The sequence below is a fragment of the Somniosus microcephalus genome, chromosome 2 (assembly GCF_052327205.1).
Source record: "Somniosus microcephalus isolate GS21.2 chromosome 2, FLI_Smic_1.0, whole genome shotgun sequence".
In the NCBI taxonomy this organism is placed as follows: domain Eukaryota; kingdom Metazoa; phylum Chordata; class Chondrichthyes; order Squaliformes; family Somniosidae; genus Somniosus; species Somniosus microcephalus.
The window spans coordinates 101684601-101702760 of NC_140988.1; the positions used below are offsets into that span (position 1 = coordinate 101684601).

Below are 18160 nucleotides of genomic sequence, written 5' to 3' on the forward strand. Positions count from 1 at the left end.
GGATAGAGAACTGGTTGGCAGACAGAAAGCAAAGAGTTGGAATAAACGGGTCTTTTTCCGAGTGGCAGGCAGTGACTAGTGGGGTTCCGCAGAGATCGGTGCTAGGTGGGCGTGTGTGCTGTGAGGAGGATGCCGAGAAACTCCAGTATGATTTGGACAGGTTGGGTGATTGGGCAGATGCATGGCAGATGCAGTATAATGTGGATAAATGCAAGGTTATCCACTTTGGTGGCAAAAACAGGAAGACAGATTATTATCTGAACTGCAATAGATTGGGAAAAGGGGAAGTGCAACGAGACCTGGGTGTCCTTGTGCACCAGTCGCTGAAGGTAAGCATGCAGGTGCAGCAGGCGGTTAAGAAGGCAAATGGTATGTTGGCCTTCATAGCAAGAGGATTCGAGTACAGGAGCAAGGATGTCTTGCTGCAGTTGTACAGGGCCTTGGTGAGACCACACCTTGAGTATTGTGTGCAGTTTTGGTCACCTTATCTGAGGAAGGATGTTCTTGCCATGGAGGGAGTGCAGCGAAGATTCACCAGACTGATACCTGGGATGGCAGGAATGACGTATGAAGAGAGATTGGGTCGATTAGGCTTATATTCGCTAGAGTTTAGAAGAATGAGAGGGGATCTTATTGAAACTTATAAAATTCTAACAGGACTAGACAGACTAGATGCAGGAACGATGTTCCTGATGGCGGGAGTCCAGAACCAGGGGTCACAGTCTAAAGCTAAGGGGTAAGCCATTTAGGACAGAGATGAGGAATTTCTTCACCCAGAGAGTGGTGAACCTGTGGAATTCTCTACCACACAGGCCAGTTGAGGCCAATTCATTAAATATATTCAAGGAGTTAGATATATTTCTTAAGGCTAAAGGGATCAAGGGATATGGGGAGAAAGCAGGGACAGGGTACTGAATTTGGATGATCAGCCATGATCTCATTAAATGGTGGAGCAGGTTCGAGGGGCCGAATGGCCTACTCCTGCTCCTATCTTCTATGTTTTGTCCTTCTAGGTGGTAGAAGTCACGGAGGTGCTGTGGAAGAAGCCCTGGTGAGTTGCTGCAGTGCATCTTGTAGATGATATACACTGCAGCCCCCGTTCTGGTGAGGGATTTCCTCATTCTTTTGCAACATAAATCGTATTCTACAAAGTCGATCATTACAATGGTGCAAATCTCCTGAAAATTCTGGGCCATTATCTGGTTATTTATCTCATTGCTATTTGTGGGATCTTGCAGTGCGCAAATTGGCCGCTGCTTTCCCTACATTACAACAGTAACTACACGTCGATGGCTATAAAACACTTTGGCACGTTCTGAAGTTATGCAAATACAAGATTTTTCTTCACGCAAGTTGCCGCTGCACAAGGCGGAGCTCAGTGACGCCACAGTCCTCCCACGCGGGGGTCGGGCACTACGGAGCGCCTGTTTATTGGAGGCGCCATCCCTGCGTGACGTAAGCCGCTCCCGGTTCTCGCGCGATCTCCCGCAGTCTGCCCGTGCCCAGCAAAAGTCTCGCGCGATCTCCTCCTCTTCCTCTTCCCAGCTCCGCCAGCAACATGGCAGTCGGTAAAAACAAGAGGCTGACCAAAGGAGGCAAAAAGGGGGCCAAGAAGAAGATGTAAGTGCGCCGAAATCAGGCGGGCAGCCTCTTGCTGACTCTCCTCCGCACGGGTCGCGCGCGATATTGAAGAAATTCAGCGGGATGGCGCTGATACTTAGCGGATGGTGGCAATAGTGAGTCCGGGGAGGGAAAGGAAGAGAGCCGCCGGGCCTAGGGACAGAGGCCGCTCCCCCGACTGGTTTATAGCCGGGGAATGGAGGCCGGCTGAGGCGGTTAGGTAGCCGGAGAGGGAACAAAATTACAACTAAAACGAAATGTGAAGTGCCATGTATTAGACCCCGGAGCAGGATATGCAGCCAGGCAGTAATAGTTGGTCCTTATCTTCCTGACATCGTTTGGAGAATTCCTGCCAGGTGCAGCTACACCTGAGGGATTTCACGGAGCAAATGCAACTTGCGTAAGTTTCTGTTCATTTGCCAGCCTGTTACACTCGATGTCCGGGCGCTGGAAACCGAATACTTGTCTGAAATCTTATTTCAACGTCTCTTCACAGCGTGGACCCCTTCTCCAAGAAGGACTGGTACGATGTTAAGGCTCCAGCGATGTTTAACATTAGGAACCTGGGCAAAACCTTGGTTACCAGGACCCAGGGAACTAGTAAGTATGTCGGTCTTTCAAAAATGAGGTAATCTGGGCACATTTAAACTTTTAGAACAAATGTTATCTTGTGTTTGGCTTGATTTTTTTTTGAGTATTCTGAAGATACGAAGTTAATTAGTGATAAGGACTTGTGTGCTTAAAAAGAGCATAACATAAGAACAGGAGTAAACCCTTCGAGCCTGCTCTGCCATTCAGTAAGATCATGCCTGATGTTTTACATCAACTCCACTTTCCTGCACTATCCCCATATCCCTTGATTCTCTCAGTATCCAAAAATCTATCAAACTCTTGTGTTGAATATACTCAACGGCTGAGCATCCACAGCTCTCTGGGGTAGAGCACTTCAAAGATTCACAACCCTTTGAGTAAAGAAATTTCTTCTCATCTCAGTCCTAAATGGCCAACACCTTATTCCGAGAGTCTAGACTCCCCAGCCAGGGGAAACATCCTCCCAGCATCCATCCTGTCAAGCCCTTGAAGAATTTTGTGTGTTTCAATGAGATCATCTCTCATTCAAAGTAAGATCTGAGAATTTTGTGGATGGAGGGTGAAGTGTAAAGGGGAAAAAAAACTTTAATTTAAATAGTATCTCATGTCAGATTATCAGGTCATTATCACATTGCTGTTTGTGGGAGCTTGCTGTGTGCAAATTGGCTGCCGCGTTTCCTACATTACAACTGACTACACTTCAAAAAGTACTTCATTGGCTGTAAAGCACGTTGGGACGTCCGGTGGTCATGAAAGGCACTCTATAAATGCAAGTTTTTTTTTCTTTCATGTCCTCCAATCCCAAAGATCTTCACAACCAGTGAACTACTTTTGAAGTGGTGTGTAACCTTATAGGCCCCTGCTGAGCAGTGGATTGTCCTTATGTATGCATGTTAATAATGGGAATATGTATGATATCTTGTTTTGGCCCCAGATGACCCAACAATGATAATTGAGTCCATACTGATGTTCCCATCAGAATCTCATGAACAATTATTTTTGTAAAGCTGGTTCTCACCAGGTAGATGATTTGAGTCTGTATTCTCCGATGTGTTAATTTGCCTTATTTTCTCAACTATCATAGAGATAGCCTCAGAAGGCTTGAAAGGCCGTGTGTTTGAAGTGAGTCTTGCTGATTTGCAGAACGATGAAGTGGCCTTCCGCAAATTTAAGCTGATCGTGGAGGACGTTCAGGGCAAAAACTGTCTGACCAACTTTCATGGCATGGACTTAACGCGTGATAAGATGTGCTCCATGGTCAAAAAATGGCAGGTAAGATTATAAATCAGGATATCCAGGATTAGAATTGTGAATTTTACAGTTTCATTTTACCTTCTGTGCCACTTCTGCCAAATGAATTCAGTCATGTGGTGTAATTAATGTGAAACCACGACAGTATGTCTTCATTTGACCCTAAAGTGAATGTCAGGTGGCTATTTGTCCATGGAGACCATCCATCCAAGCACATAACTGTCCGTGTGTGTGCACTTCAATAGCACTTCATTGCCTTTACTTTCATCCCTCTCCCCAACCTTAGTGGCACTGAGCACAACTCTGCCTCCACTATTGACCCATCTTGGGTAGGCCAACTGAATTCAGGCTGCTGTTTAAGCTTAGAAAAGACAGGAAGCTTGGTGTATATGCGTGCATCTATCGTATCTTTTTTATATAAGGATAGTGGTGTGTCTGTCTGGGCATCACTCAAGTTATAGAGCGTACCTACACATATGTTGGGCCCGAAATTAGGATCGGGGGCTTGCCGCGCGTGCAAGCCCCCGATGTGCATTCACCCGGCGCGCCGACATCTGAAGCCTGGGCCTGCTTGGAATTCCTGTCACTGGCCCGGTTCAGATGTTGGCGCGATGTGCTTGCCTGATCCAACAGCGTAGTTAGTGCGATGTGCCAGCTGGGATCAGGTGAGCACTGTGCAGCCAATCAGGGGAGGGGAAACTTCATTCATGAGTTTGATAGTAAGAACTGTCAAACTCAAAGTACAGGCGCCCAAAAGACTAGTTTAACTTTAAATAAAATTAAAAAAAAATCCCAATAATTAAATAAACTTAAAAAAACTTTTAAACAATTAATCAAATTTTTGAAGAAAAAATTTAAGAAATCGGGTCTAAAAATAAACTTACCTTACTGTAAAGTCCTTTAAAAACAATAAAGCTGTGGAAAAAGTTATAATTTTAAATAATAGACCACTTACCTTCAAGAATCAAGTCCTTACGCCTCCTTTTTATATGTCTAAAAAGTTCAGGCCCTTGCACACGGGCAAACCTGTCAAAAATAAGGAAGTTCAACGCGTGCGCGCAGAGTCCTGCGCGCACGCGTTGGACCTCTGAGCCCCTTGGAGGAAATAAGAACATAAGAAATAGGAGCAGGAGTAGGCCAATCGGCCCCTCGAGCCTGCTCCGCCATTCAATAAGATCATGGCTGATCTGATCCTAACCGCCAATCCACTATCACAGAACCATCTCCTGAATCTAACAGAATTAGACACATGAAATAGGAGCAGGATCAGGCTACACGGCCCCTGGGCCCGCTCCGCTACCCACAGGGCCATGTCCGATCCGAACCTAGACTCCTGTCCAAATTCCTGCCCGCTCCCCGTAACCCTTAATTCCCTTTACTTCTAGGAAACTATTTCTATTTTAAATTTATGTAATGATGTAGCTTCTACAGCTTTTTGGGGCAGCATATTCCATGGACCTACCACCCTCTGACTGAAGTAGTTCCTCCTCATCTCAGTTTTGAAAGAGCAGCCCCTTATTCTAAGACTATGCCTCCTAGTTCTAGTTTCACCCATCATCGGGAACATCCTCCCCGCATCCACCCGATCCAACCCCTTCACAATCTTTTATGTTTCAATAAGATCGCCTCTCATTCTTCTGAACTCCAATGAGTAGAGTCCCAATCTACTCAACCTCTCATATGTCCATCCCCTCATCCCCGGGATTAACCGAGTGAACCTTCTTTGTACTGACTCGAGAGCAAGTATGTCTTTTCCCGCGCATGCGCTGTGCATGCTGAAATCCGGCACTTCCAACGGGCCCACGCGTGAGTACACCGTCCGTACTCATGCGTTTGGACAGGAATTACTGGCCCGTTATATCAAAAGAAAGGTTATGATTAGGAGGGTGTCCTAGGCGTATTAACTTTTTGGTCGGACAAAAATTGTTCGGACAGTAGACAAAAACCGTTCAAAATTCTGTTCATTTGCGGTTGGCCAATCATACGGGGGAAATCCGCTCATTAGCATTGAGTGACGGCCTTTCCCCCCCCTCGGCCCGGTCCCAGGGCTCGGCTCCGTTTGCGGCCGCGGGCCAGTGACACTGCCTTTCCCCCACCTCGGCCCGGGCTCGGCTCAGTGTCCGGGCCTGAGGCGCGAGGGAGGGACAGAGGAAAGGAGGGGGAGGGGGAGCTCGCCGCCTGCCTTCCTTCGCAGGGGTCCATCGGGCCAGGCCTGAGGCGCTCCTTCCCCCCTCAACTAAATCCAGCACTCTCTCTCTTTCTTTCTTTCTTTCTTTCTTTCTTTCTTTCTTTCTTTCTTTCTTTCTTTCTTTCTCTTTTCCCCCCCCCTCTCTCTCCTTCCCCCCCAGTCTCCCTCTCTCTCCCCTTCCCCCAGTCAGTCTCTCTCTCTCTCTCTCTCTCTCTCTCCTTTCCCCCCCCCAGTCTCTCTCTCTCTCCCTTCCCCCCCGTCTGTCTCTCTCTCTCCTTCCCCCCCAGTCTCTCTCTCTCCTTCCCCCCCCCCCCCCAGTCTCTCTCTCCCTCTTTCCCCCCCCCCCCCCAGAGTCTGTCTCTGTCGGTCGTTCGCCCCCCCGCACGCTCTCTTTCTCCCCCCACCCCCCAAAGGCACTCTCGCGCTTCCCAGACAGACAAACTCATTTTTTAATATATATATATTATACTTTTTTCATAACAACATGCCCTCAACGCCGGGCACTCCAGCTAGTATATAATATAAACAATGTCCTAGAGCACTTTACAGCTACGTTTTGAAGTGTAGCCACTGTAATATAGGAAGTATCGTTCTACGGTTCTGTTAATCTGACAAATTAGTAATCTAAATTGTACTGATGAAATTTCCTTTGAATTCTAATTGTAGACCATGATTGAAGCCCATATTGATGTCAAAACCACAGATGGATACCTGCTGCGCCTCTTTTGTGTAGGATTCACTAAGAAGCGCAACAACCAGATTCGTAAAACTTCCTACGCTCAACATCAACAGGTCCGCACAATCCGCAAGAAAATGGTAGAGATCATGACTCGTGAAGTACAAACCAATGACCTCAAGGAGATTGTCAACAAGTTGTGAGTAATCTAGACAAACGCACTTTATGTTCTGACACGTTTTAACACTACCTCCAGTAATTTGCTCTTCTGTGAAGTAGAATTGAAATACTAGATATGCAGAAACTTGCTCTTGCCATTAGGCTTTTTTGTGCTCATGTGAATTTGGAATTGGGCAATTGCAACTTTGAAGTCACTTCAGCACAGGTTGTTAGTTGCAGAACTGTTTCTGGATGTTGGACATGGATTCTGAGAGGTGGAACACTTGGCTTGTTCTGAGTTTTATATACTGCTTATTACATATAACTTCCATTTTGGTTACACCATGTCCAACTGGACTCTATTTTGGTACAGACTGGGGGATGTTTGAACTTGTGTGTCTGTTGTTAAAATGCATTATAAACCTGTATATCCTGTGATTTCATGGTTTCAAAAAACCATCTATCCATTCCAGCATTTGTCTGTTAATTAACTGTCCCATGTCCAGGTCTCGACCACTGCCCTAGGCAACCAGTTGCTGATTGCCGTTTGTGTAAAGAGATACTCCTCAATGCCCTTGACAACGTTGATGCTTTTGTCCTGTTCTATCCTATTAAGTATTTATATCTCAATAAAAGATACCCTCCAATGCCTTAGCCATGCTGAAGAACTCCAGTTTATCTAGTTTTTCCTCATTACTGAGGATCAGTCTTTATGCTCTCCTCTGCACTATCTCCAGGTGGCTCTTGTATGTCAGTGGCTCATGTACTGTACAAATCATAGAAACTTACAGCACAGAAGGAGGCCATTCAGCCTTTCTTGCCTGTGCTGGCTCTTTGACTGGGCAGTCCTGCTTAGTCCCACACCCCCACTTTTGTCAGTAACCCTGTAAGTTCCTCATCCTCAAGTATCTGTACAACTCGCTTTAAAATTATTTATGGAATCCGCTCCCACCACCTTTTCAGGTGGAACGTTCCAGATCCCAACAACTCTTGAGTGAAAGAGTTTCTCTGTTGGCAGTTAGTTGAAGTCCTGAATTTTCAAGTCTTCACAAATATATCTTCCCATTCCAGTCAATCTTTTATTTCCCCTTTCCACAACTCTAATATCCTTGTGATAATAGGGTGCCCAGAACTGCACACCATGGAGCAGGTCCCCAGAGATTAAATGGTCCACATTGAGCAAGAATCAGGATCCCTTTTCTGTTTGCTGGGGTGGGCCAGTAGGATGCGGGCAATTGACCTATGCCAGCTGTCTTGGCACTAGTTACCCAAATAGCATCAAAGAGCTACACTTTACAGGAACCTAGGCTTGGGGGCGATTTGATTATAAGTTTTATAAGATAATGAAGGGAATAGATTGTGTTTGTGTGGACCAATTGTTTCAACTGAATAGATTAGGAAGGACTAGGGGGTCATGTGTTTTAAGTTATGTACGATTCAGCATAGTGTTTGCAGATTTGAACTCCACTGATTTATACTGCGCCCTGTTTTTATTGTTGCCTTTCACTGGCAGTGAAGAATGATAAAGCGACCCAACAGCTTTGAATGCCCCAACTTTCACTGCCCATGAAGTACACTTGCTGTGTATTTCAATTCCCAGACTCAGTAATAATTTACCTTGTGCCTTTTTAAAGAAGAAAAATGTCCCAAGACACAAGGCCAAGCCAAACGAGATGGGTTGATCAAAATGGAGGGGGGGATGCACAAGATGCCAGAGTCAGAAGAATGAAGATTTTTTGGGTGGTGTGGCTTGTATAGCCGGAGGAGGTTACAAGACTGGATGTTGGGCAAGCAGTTTAACAAAATGGAGGGGTCAAGAGTGTTAGTGGAGTGGTAGAGTTGATTATTGTCAGTGTACATGTGGAAGCAACCCCGTGTCTTCGGATGATGTTGCCATGGGGCAGTGAAGAGCTGAGGGAAGATAACTGGTAAAAGAAGCTATTTCTGGAGATGCTCTTGTTGTGATAGGTGAGAGTAGAGCTAGAAAATGGAGAAGATGTGGTTGACTGTCAAAGGCTGCAGAGGTGTCAAGAAGGATGAGAAGGGATAAAGCACCACAATCACAGAGGATGTCATTTGTGACTGGGTTTTGGTCAATTTGGTGCTGTAGCAGGGGGCAGATCAGAGGGGAAAAGCAGAGGGAGCTGAATGGATAGTCTCAAACTTGGAGACAGGAGAGATGGGTTTAGGGAAACCGTTGGTGCTGGGGATGCATTTGGGAGCAGTGTGTGGATTGAGAGGAGAGTGAGGGCCTGCTGGCACTTCCTGGTGATGGATGGCTAAATCAGTTGTCTACCAGTTATATTTGGTAATTCCCCCCCCCCCCCCCCCCCCCCCTGAACTTGAGAGTGAAGGTAGGGGCCATTCCTGGGGAAATAACCTGGAAGATTAGAGCAAAGGTTTTGATAGGAATGAGGGCATTAAAGGTGGAGGTGAGGGAGTGGTAGAGCACATCGGGATATGGAAAGGTCAAAGAGGTGGCGGTGATCTTGTGTCCACCCTGTGATTCCTTCCCTTTAACTAGTACCAATACATTCATGCTTTACCCTTGATGTCAACTGGAATAAGTTTATTTGGCACTTTTCTTGTCAATTTGGGATATCAGCATTTCAAAAAAGTGAAGTTGGTCAGGCAAAAACTGAAGCTTTCTGGTTATTTTCTTAGATATTCCTCAATACTAATGACATTTCGAGCTCGACAAGACGGCTCTGTGCCCACTTATTTGGCCATCTCTCTCTCGCTCTCTCTCTCTCTCCGTCCTCCCTCCCAAACCTGGACCCCTCCCTCTGGCCTCTCTCTTGAACGTTTCATTGGGACCTGCTGACGTGACATCAGCTGTCTGAATTTCTCTTCCCTTCCTCCCATCCCTCTCTTTTTCTCCCCCCCCCCCCCTTTTTTTTTCAGGCCCAACTCTGACATCTTCGTTGAACCTGCTGACGAGGGTGGCATTGTTTGGGTGTGTTTTTGGACAGCAGGTACTGGTAATGTGTTCTACTGTTGCCATTTACAGCTCCTCCAGACCCATCTTTTGTTTTTTGACTTGTCTAATTACAACCCCTTTTTGTCATTTAATCACTCCTACCTTCCACCCTATCAGACCCTTCCTTTTGTTCTTTCCTCCCACCCCCACCATTCCCTGCCTCTACTTGCTTAAATACTGTTGCATTGCTAACTTCTTCCCATTCTGACAAAAGGTCATCAACCTGAAATGCTAACTCTTTCCCTCTCAAGTTCTGTCTGACCTGAGTATTTCCAGCATTTTCTGTTTTTATTTCAATTGTTACCTTTCCAGTTGTTGATGTTGGCATCTTAAATGATGGAGCCACATTTCTAGCCTATTGGTACCTCTCCAGTATTCACTGACACTGGTGAACAAAATTGGTGCTGTTGGTCTGCTCTGTAGCGAGTGACATGTGCTGCCCATTTTCATTAAATGTGGATACTATCCTGTGCTGAATTAGCTGATCTTGGGTGTAGGGATGCCAGATTTGGAGGAAGTCCATGTGTGTGAATGTTGGCTGAGGAGAGGATCAGACTTTGCTGTGATACCTCCAGTCAAACAGCCTGATGGCACTCGGCCTATGCTCACATAAATAAGAACCACTTGGAACCATATCCCGATAAAATTGCCCGTTGGAGGGGCAGAATATTGGCATGGGGTCTGTGAACAGTGAGACAGAATAACAATCCATTAAGTGGTATTGCATCTTTTCCATGTTTTGTGCAATATGGCATACATTTTCCCCCTTAATTTCTTGCATGCTGAGTTTTATGGAGCACGGTATTTAGAATTGTAGAAAAAAAGTAAAAATTGATCTGAGTCAAAGCACGAGTCTGTTTTTCAATCCCAAACTCGTACCTCCTTTGTTCCTTGCTGAATTAAGATTCTGTACAGCAAGCTCTATTACAAGCCTAGTAATGTACAGGAAACTGTTATCCGGAGGCTAAGTGTCCGGCAAGCTCGAGCCACCGGCAAAAGTCAGGAGCCGTTTTAAGGTTTTTTTTTTCTTCTCGTGGCTTTTTTTTCAAGTCCGGCTCTGGAAAGTCTCTCTGAAGCTGTTGCTAAGCTACAGAGACGCTTCCAAGGTACGGGCCGACTGTTTAGAAGCTGTTGCTAAGCAACAGTGTTTGTTGTCAGATACGGAGATGAAAAGCTCCGTATGCTTCAACATTATCGCTGGTGTGTCCGGCAGTTTTGAGGGAACGGCAACAGCTCGGTCCCGTCGGTGCCGGATAGCACAAAGTTTCCTGTAGTATGTTTTTAGACAACAGTGATGCCCTCATTGGATGTATGCAGACCATTTTTTGGGGGGGTGGATTATCTTTTTTTTTTTTAAGTTGTGACCAAGAGGAATGGGTGCATCACAGCTGTAACCCCATCCTGGTCTGAACTCAGCCTGCTTTCCAGCAGGGTTCACTGAGACACATGTCAATCGGGGCACACAATTGACTAAAGACCAGTTTCGAACCATCCCTGTAAGTTCCACAGTGAGTGGTGCACTTGTCAACAGCCACAGACCAGGATATTTCTATTAAGTTGTAGTTTTCCTGCTTTTATAACCTTCCTTTCTAGTATCCTCCAAATTGCACTAAAGTAAATCTTTAATCTTAAAGGATGTGAATGAACTCAGTGGAACATGCAAGTGCATGAATGATCCTAGTCCTAACTGAGTCTGAAGTTTAATGTGGTTTCTAGTATAGAGAAATGTACAGGCTGGAAAAGTCCACTTGGCTGACCCCACAACATATGCATTTTCCCCTTGTGGATTACATAAGTAACTTTAACTTGAATGTTAATAGTTCCTGTAAATGTTCTAAACAGTCTAATATTTGCTTTTTAGGATCCCAGACAGCATTGGTAAGGACATTGAGAAAGCTTGCCAGTCTATTTACCCTCTCCATGATGTGTATGTTCGGAAAGTCAAGATGCTGAAAAAGCCCAAGTTTGAATGTAAGTGTGACTGTCCTCCTTGAGTGCCTTTTTGTATTTGAAGCTATGTGCCATAGATATTACAAGCACATCAAATCATAATAGCATTAAACAAAATTTTAAAATAATAATACTGGATGGATGCTTGAGTTCCAGAATTGGAATGGGGAGATTGGTTCTAGGGAATGGAACTCTTCCCATTTCAGGTATCCAGTATTTATAGCACTGGGTAGAAGTCTGTTCTAGAAGCTAACTAATAAAGATGTCAGCCTTCTATGAAAAACTTTGTGGTGTGGATTGTAAATCATCAATACTGTAAATGGAAAGGTGGGTTTTCAGTGTTCTTGAATGTTGGTGAGGGGATTTAAGAGCAGGGCCTAGGTGGCTGAAAGCTCTGCCACGAATAGTGGGGTATGGGGAGAATTTTTAATTTAATGCATTAGGTAGCAAGTAGCCAATGTAGTGTGGAATTTATGGCAGATTCTGCAGGTAATCGCTTCCGTTTTCAGTTGGGAGAAAATTTGACTCATCCATGACTTAATCAGACAGGCAGTCTATTGCACAGTGATGGAGAGGGTAGTATGTCGTCAGCATGCATGTGGCTGCATTGAGACAGGTAGAAGTGACTCTTACGGGGCAATCCCCGCAATGCTGGGTAGTGAAGGAAAGGCAAGGAGGCTACACGACCTGCTTGACCATATCGAATGGAAATTGGATTAAATGCTTTTTTTTAACCATCCATTTGAATTTTGCAATGAGGCTTTTGAGACATCTTATGAAAATCCATATATACTGCATTTTTATTTTATTGTCACCTTCAAAAAAAATTATCAAACAATTTACCTTTGATAAATCAATTAACCATCCTTGATTATCCCACACATTTCTAAATATTCACTGATTTGATCTCAAATTATACATTCTAAGAGCTTGCTCATGACCGATCAGCTAACTGGACTACAGTTCCCAGTATAACTCTTCTCCCTTATTGAACAGAGGCATCATGTGGGCCACCTGCCTGTTCCAGTATATATGATAGCAGAATGGTGATCAGAGCCTCTGTTATATACTTGGATTTTCTCCAATACTCCAGGGTGCCTGCCAGAGTCTGGTGATTTATTCACCTTGAGTTCTTAGCTTTTGCCAGAACCAGTACCTTTTTTTAATTGTCTCAACAACTGCATCTTCCTTTAGCATGCCTATGTGATTCCCACTATGACTTATATAAATTGATATAAAATATTTATTAAGTGCCATAGCTTTATCCTCCACAATTACATCCCTCTGCAATCCTACCATTTCTTAATTGTTACTTTTTTGGTGCCTGTGGTTTTTTTTTTACTTTGTGCTTAAAAGCATTTTTATATTATCTGCAAGCCTGTTCCAGGTTTCCTTTTTGCTCTTAATCTCCTTTCACTTGCCCATTGCACTTCGTATACAGGAAACTCTTTTTTGTTTATCCGGGACCGGCTTATCAAAGTCCGGATTAGAGAGGTATAGTTAAAAGGTACAAGAGCTCCGTACATAGCAACAAATCCAGGCTTCCCTGTTGCTTAGCAACAGGTGCAAGAACCCCAGCCACAGACCAAGCGTCCCTGTTGCTTAGCAACAAGTGCAGGAACCCCGATTACACAGCCACAGCTCCAGGAACGGCCACTAATATGAAGTAAAACGTACCTGAATCAACTCCTGAATTTTGCCGGTTAAGAGATTTCCGGTTATTTTAGGTGCCGGTAAATCGAGAGTTTCTTGTATTATGGTTTTTAGTATATTGGCTATATTTTAGCATGTTTCCTTTTCAAGTTTTAATCTAAACCCAGAACATCAGATGTTACACCCCCTTTTTTTGCTTATGTACTCACATCTACTTTGTACTCTGGCAATTAAATCTTTTCAAATAAAATTGATAATCTGTTGTCTGCATCTCAAGGAACTTTTTCTATATTTCCAGCACCCTTTTTCTTTGAATCTTACCCTTTTCTCTTCTTGCGTTGAGCCTCACTATGTTGCGATTGCTATTTCCCAATTGTTTTCCAACTTTTAAATCAACTATTTGTCCCTCAACGTTCCCCAGAACTAAATCAAGCAGTGCTTATTTCTTTGTTGGACTAGAAATGTACTGATCTAGTTCGCAATCCTGGGTGCATTCTAGGAAGTGATTTCCCCCACTTTGAACCCATTCATCACCTTTTACACAGTTCATCTTTTGGACAGTTGAAATCACCCAATATTGCCCTATTCTAGCATAGCTTTGAACTATCCACAAATCGCCCCCTCTTATCTCATTTTGACTGTTCAGTATCCTGTAATGCCCATTTGACTGGATACTTTAGCACAATCCCCTAGAATATTTTGTTGAATATTAGGATAGAATCCTTTCTTGTACAGTCCAAGACCCCCCCTCTTCCCCACTCCTGAAAGCTGTAATCAGCGATTTGAACTTTAGTCCTGTCCAAACCTAAGCCTGTGCTTTTTAAAAATTTATATTGTATCCTTCAATAGTTACAAATGCTCATGACCAGTTTTTTTTAATGCTTTGTACAGTCACTGAATCATCATTCCAATTTTTTTGCAACATTGACCTTCATTCTTACTGACCCCTTCCAATGTCTGAGTCATGCAGACCACATTTGATCTTATTGCTGAGATAAAGATCTTTGGTTAGGATCGTGCCACAACTTGACGATCACTTACTAGGAAGCAGAAAATTGTCAGAATTAAATTGAAGGTCTGTGGAACCCAAAATTGCACACACTACTTCAACTGTGATCTTAACTAAGGTTTTATATAGCTTTATCCTTAAGTCCCTCATCTTCCTCTCTTCCAGAGATCTCTTAGATTTTTATGGGAATTTGGAACCACAAGATTTGAGGAGTGGCACACACAGTTTCAAATTGAGTGTTGAACAATAATAGGAAACTTAGGCAGCATTTTTAATAGAGGCATGATGGAGCTGTGGAGTTTAGCAGCAGTGGGGATTGTAGAACAGAAAACCATGTCGGGTTTAACTGAAGAGACTGGATTAATTGTTAGAAAACCAGATACAAGATGCTAATTTTACAATCACAGTAACATCTGTGGTTCAGTTATGAGGGTGGATGGACAAATGTTCTGCCCAAAACATTGTTTTGTTACAACAAAATGAGCCTGTTAAATATGGCTTTGCATATGCCAGTTGGACTGAACTAATGTATAAAGATGATAACTGAATAATGGAAAAAATATTTTCTTCCAGTGGGCAAACTGATGGAGCTGCATGGTGAAGGAGGAAGTGGCTCGAGCAAACCATCGGGTGAAGAGACTGGTGCTAAAGTAGATCGAGCTGATGGCTATGAACCCCCTGTCCAAGAAACTGTCTAAATATGTATAATAAAACATCTCTTCTATTACTTTTTTCTTCACATTTTATACATCAAATTAGATAAAATTTTGAAGTTTTAAAATGATTACCGAGGCACCCTGTCCTCCTAACATAATCCTTTAAACCCAGCTATTGTTCTGGTCTATCTGCACTGTACCCCTCCAAGGTTGATATATAATTTGAGGTGTGGTACCCAAAATGGAACCCAGTACTCCAGATGGGATTGACCATGGCAGCTATACAACTGAAGCATAACTTCCTTCCCTTTGTATTCCATCACCCTTCAGATAAAGGCCAACATTCCATTAGCCTTTTTGTACCTGTGCACTAGCTTTTAATAGTGTAACATGACACACATCTTTCCTCAACAGTTCTTAGTCTCTTGCCATTAAGAAAATATTCTGTCAGATTTGTCTTTGATCTAAAGTAGACAACCTCACATTTCCCCACATTGAATTCCATCTGTCAGAGTTTTGCCCACTCATTTAATCTATATGTCCTTTGTAACTTCCTACTTCCATCAACACAACTTTGTGTCTCCTGCCTCGTCAATGCCACTATTAAGGATCTCTGATGCAAATAAGATTACATCCCATCCTCACCTTCAATTGAGATGAGTATGTAAAGATTCAGATGTTGGTTGGGATGTGGCTGAGAGATTATCAAGCATTTAAAATACTGACTAAAATGAAAGCATATTTTAAAAACATGTACAAGAGGACAAGTTATGAATTCATTTTGTATTGTCTCCTGGTTGATATGCAGTGATCAACATAATTCATGGGTCTTCATTTGTTATTTCCCTCCCAGTTGTCAAGAATATTTGGTTATAATTAGTAGTTAATATCTCCATTCAGTTTACCACAATTATTTATGAGCTAGTGGTAGTTTATTGGGTATCAAAACTTATCCTATACATTTTTAATGTGGTATAACTTCCTTTACCTTTTGGCTCATGCTATTTTTTGTACTTTTACCTCCAAGTAATACAATCCACATACAATACAATTTTGACCTGATCAACCAAATCTTTAATGGGTGATTAAGTTGATAGCATAACTTAATTAAATCTTCCACTGGTGACAAATTACTATTAAAGGACTGATCCAGCACTTATGGTAAAGTAGTAAATATCTATTTGGTTCACTCCTTGTGACATAAGAAGCAACATTGCATTGCACACAGGAAAGGCTATGGACCCTGAGAACATCCATCTGTAGCAGTGGAGACTTGGTTGCTGCTCCCTTTGCTACAGCAGCTTGTGCCAGTGGCATTGACCTGACAATGTGAAAGCCTATGCACAACAAATTGTAGTCCACTATTTGACCAGTGAGCCAAAGCAAAACTCAGGTCTGTGACATTCAAAGAAAACCTAATGGCTTAAGTCATTACCTGACGAAGGTGTATTTCAGAGGCCAGTCATCAAGATAACTTTGCTGAATTCTATCAGAACCCTGCCCTCCATCATTGGAAGTAGGTTGACTTTCAATGTTTGACTACATTCACAACAACAACTTGTATTTGATGGTGCCTTTAACATAGTAAAAGTTACTACGGTGCTTCACAGGAGTGTTAGCAAAATTTGATGCCAAGCCACATAAGGTGATATTGGGGCAGATGGCCAATAGCTTGGTCAAAGGTAGGTTTTAAGGAGCATCTGAAAGGAGGAAAGTGGTTTAGGTAGGGAATTTCAGAGCTTGGGGCCTTGGTAGCTGAAGGCACAGCCACCAACAGTTTGATTATAATCAGGGATGCTCAAGAAATCAGAATGAGAGAAGTGCAGATATCGCAGAGGGTTGTGGGGCTGGAGGAGATTACAGAGGGGCAAGGCCACGGAGGGATTGGAAAACTGATGAGAATTTTGAAATCAAGGTGTTGCTTAACTGGGAGCCAATGTAGGTCAGCGAACATGGGTGAATGGGATTTGAGGCAAGTTAGGACACGGGCAGCAGAATTTTGGATGAGCTCAAGTTTATGGAGGGTAGTCAAGTTTAAAGGTAAAAGCATGGATGAGGGTTTGGGTTTCAGCAGCAGATGAGTTGGGGGATGATCCAGAGGTGGAAATAGATGGTCTTAGTGATGGTGTGGATATGTGGTCTGCAATGTTCCTTTTGAGCTGTGCAGCCACGTAGCACTATGGAGGTCCTGCGCAGTTGGTGAACTGGCTTTTAAATTGAAATAGGCGCACGTGGAATTCTGAATGAGCCGCGCAGCCTGCTAAAGGGGCCACACGGCCCCAAAAATAGACAAGGAATATTGGTGATCAGAAGCTCATTTTGGGGTCAACTATGACACCAAGTTTGCAAACAGTTTGATTCAGCCTCAAGACAGTTGCCAGGGAGAGGGATGGAGTCAGTGGCTAGGGAACGGAGTTTGTGGCGGGGACCAAAGACAATGGCTTCGGTCTTCCCAATATTTAGTTCGAGGAAATTTCTGCTCATCCAGTACTGGATGTTGGATAAGCAGTATGATGGAAGGTGTCATCGACAGTGCTATCAAGCTGCACTTACTCACCAATAACCTGCTCACTGATGCCCAGTTTGGGATCCACCAAGACCACTCGCCTCCAGACCTCATTACAGCCGCGGTCCAAACATGGACAAAGGAGCTGAATTCCAGAGGTGAGAGTAACTGCCCTTGACAGCAAGGCAGCATTTGACCGAGTGTGGTATCAAGGAGTCCTTGAGTAAAACTGAAGTCAATGGGAATTGGGGGGGATGCTCCACTGGCTGAAGTCAATGGGAATCAGAGGGGGGGGGGGGGGGGGGATGCGCCACTGGCTGAAGCCAAGGCTTCTTCGGCAGCGCCTCTCAAAGCCACGACCTCTTCCACCTAGAAGGACAAGGGCAGCAGGCGCATGGGAACACCACCACCTCCCAAGTCACACACCATCCTGACTTGTATATCGCCGATCCTTCATCGCTGCTGGGTCAAAATCCTGGAACTCCCTACCTAACAGCACTGTGGGAGTACCTTCGCCACATGGACTGCAGCGGTTCAAGGTGGCTCACTTCAAGGGCAGTTATGGATGGGCAATAAATGCTGGCCTTGCCAGCGACGCCCACATCCCATAAACAGAAAAAATGCTCAAAGGAGGAGAAAATACGTGATTTGGTGGTAAGAGCAAACACCGCCACCCAACGGTCTAGAAGGGGCAAGTGGTGGAAGGTATAACGAGGCGGGGAGGCTTCATCATCCCTCAGCCAAGTTTCCATCAAGGCCATGATGTCGATGTGATCATCCACAATAAATTTGTGGATGGCAAGGGCATTGTTCACAAGTGAACGGGCATTCTGGAGGGAGATGCAGAGAGGGGGCGGTGATAGCTGATCCGCTGGCAGAGTCCACAGGGTCAGCACTGAGAGGGACGAGTTGGACGGGGAG

At 44.1% G+C, this 18160-nt stretch overlaps 1 protein-coding gene across 2 annotated transcripts; it reads left to right on the forward strand.

Moving 5' to 3' along the window:
• The first annotated feature begins 1500 nt into the window (after positions 1 to 1500).
• Positions 1501 to 14804, forward strand: rps3a (ribosomal protein S3A). 2 transcript variants are annotated; one of them, XM_086011715.1, is made up of 7 exons: positions 1501 to 1620; positions 2117 to 2220; positions 3296 to 3483; positions 6317 to 6525; positions 9390 to 9460; positions 11327 to 11436; positions 14651 to 14804. In XM_086011715.1, exons 1-6 carry the CDS (start codon positions 1559 to 1561, stop codon positions 11416 to 11418), a joined length of 726 nt encoding a protein of 241 aa, XP_085867841.1. In that variant the 5' UTR covers positions 1501 to 1558; the 3' UTR covers positions 11419 to 11436; positions 14651 to 14804. The 2 variants fall into 2 exon arrangements, with proteins under 2 accessions (XP_085867841.1, XP_085867832.1); XM_086011706.1 differs by lacking the exon at positions 9390 to 9460 and having other exon boundaries at positions 1502 to 1620.
• Positions 14805 to 18160: the final 3356 nt, after the last annotated feature.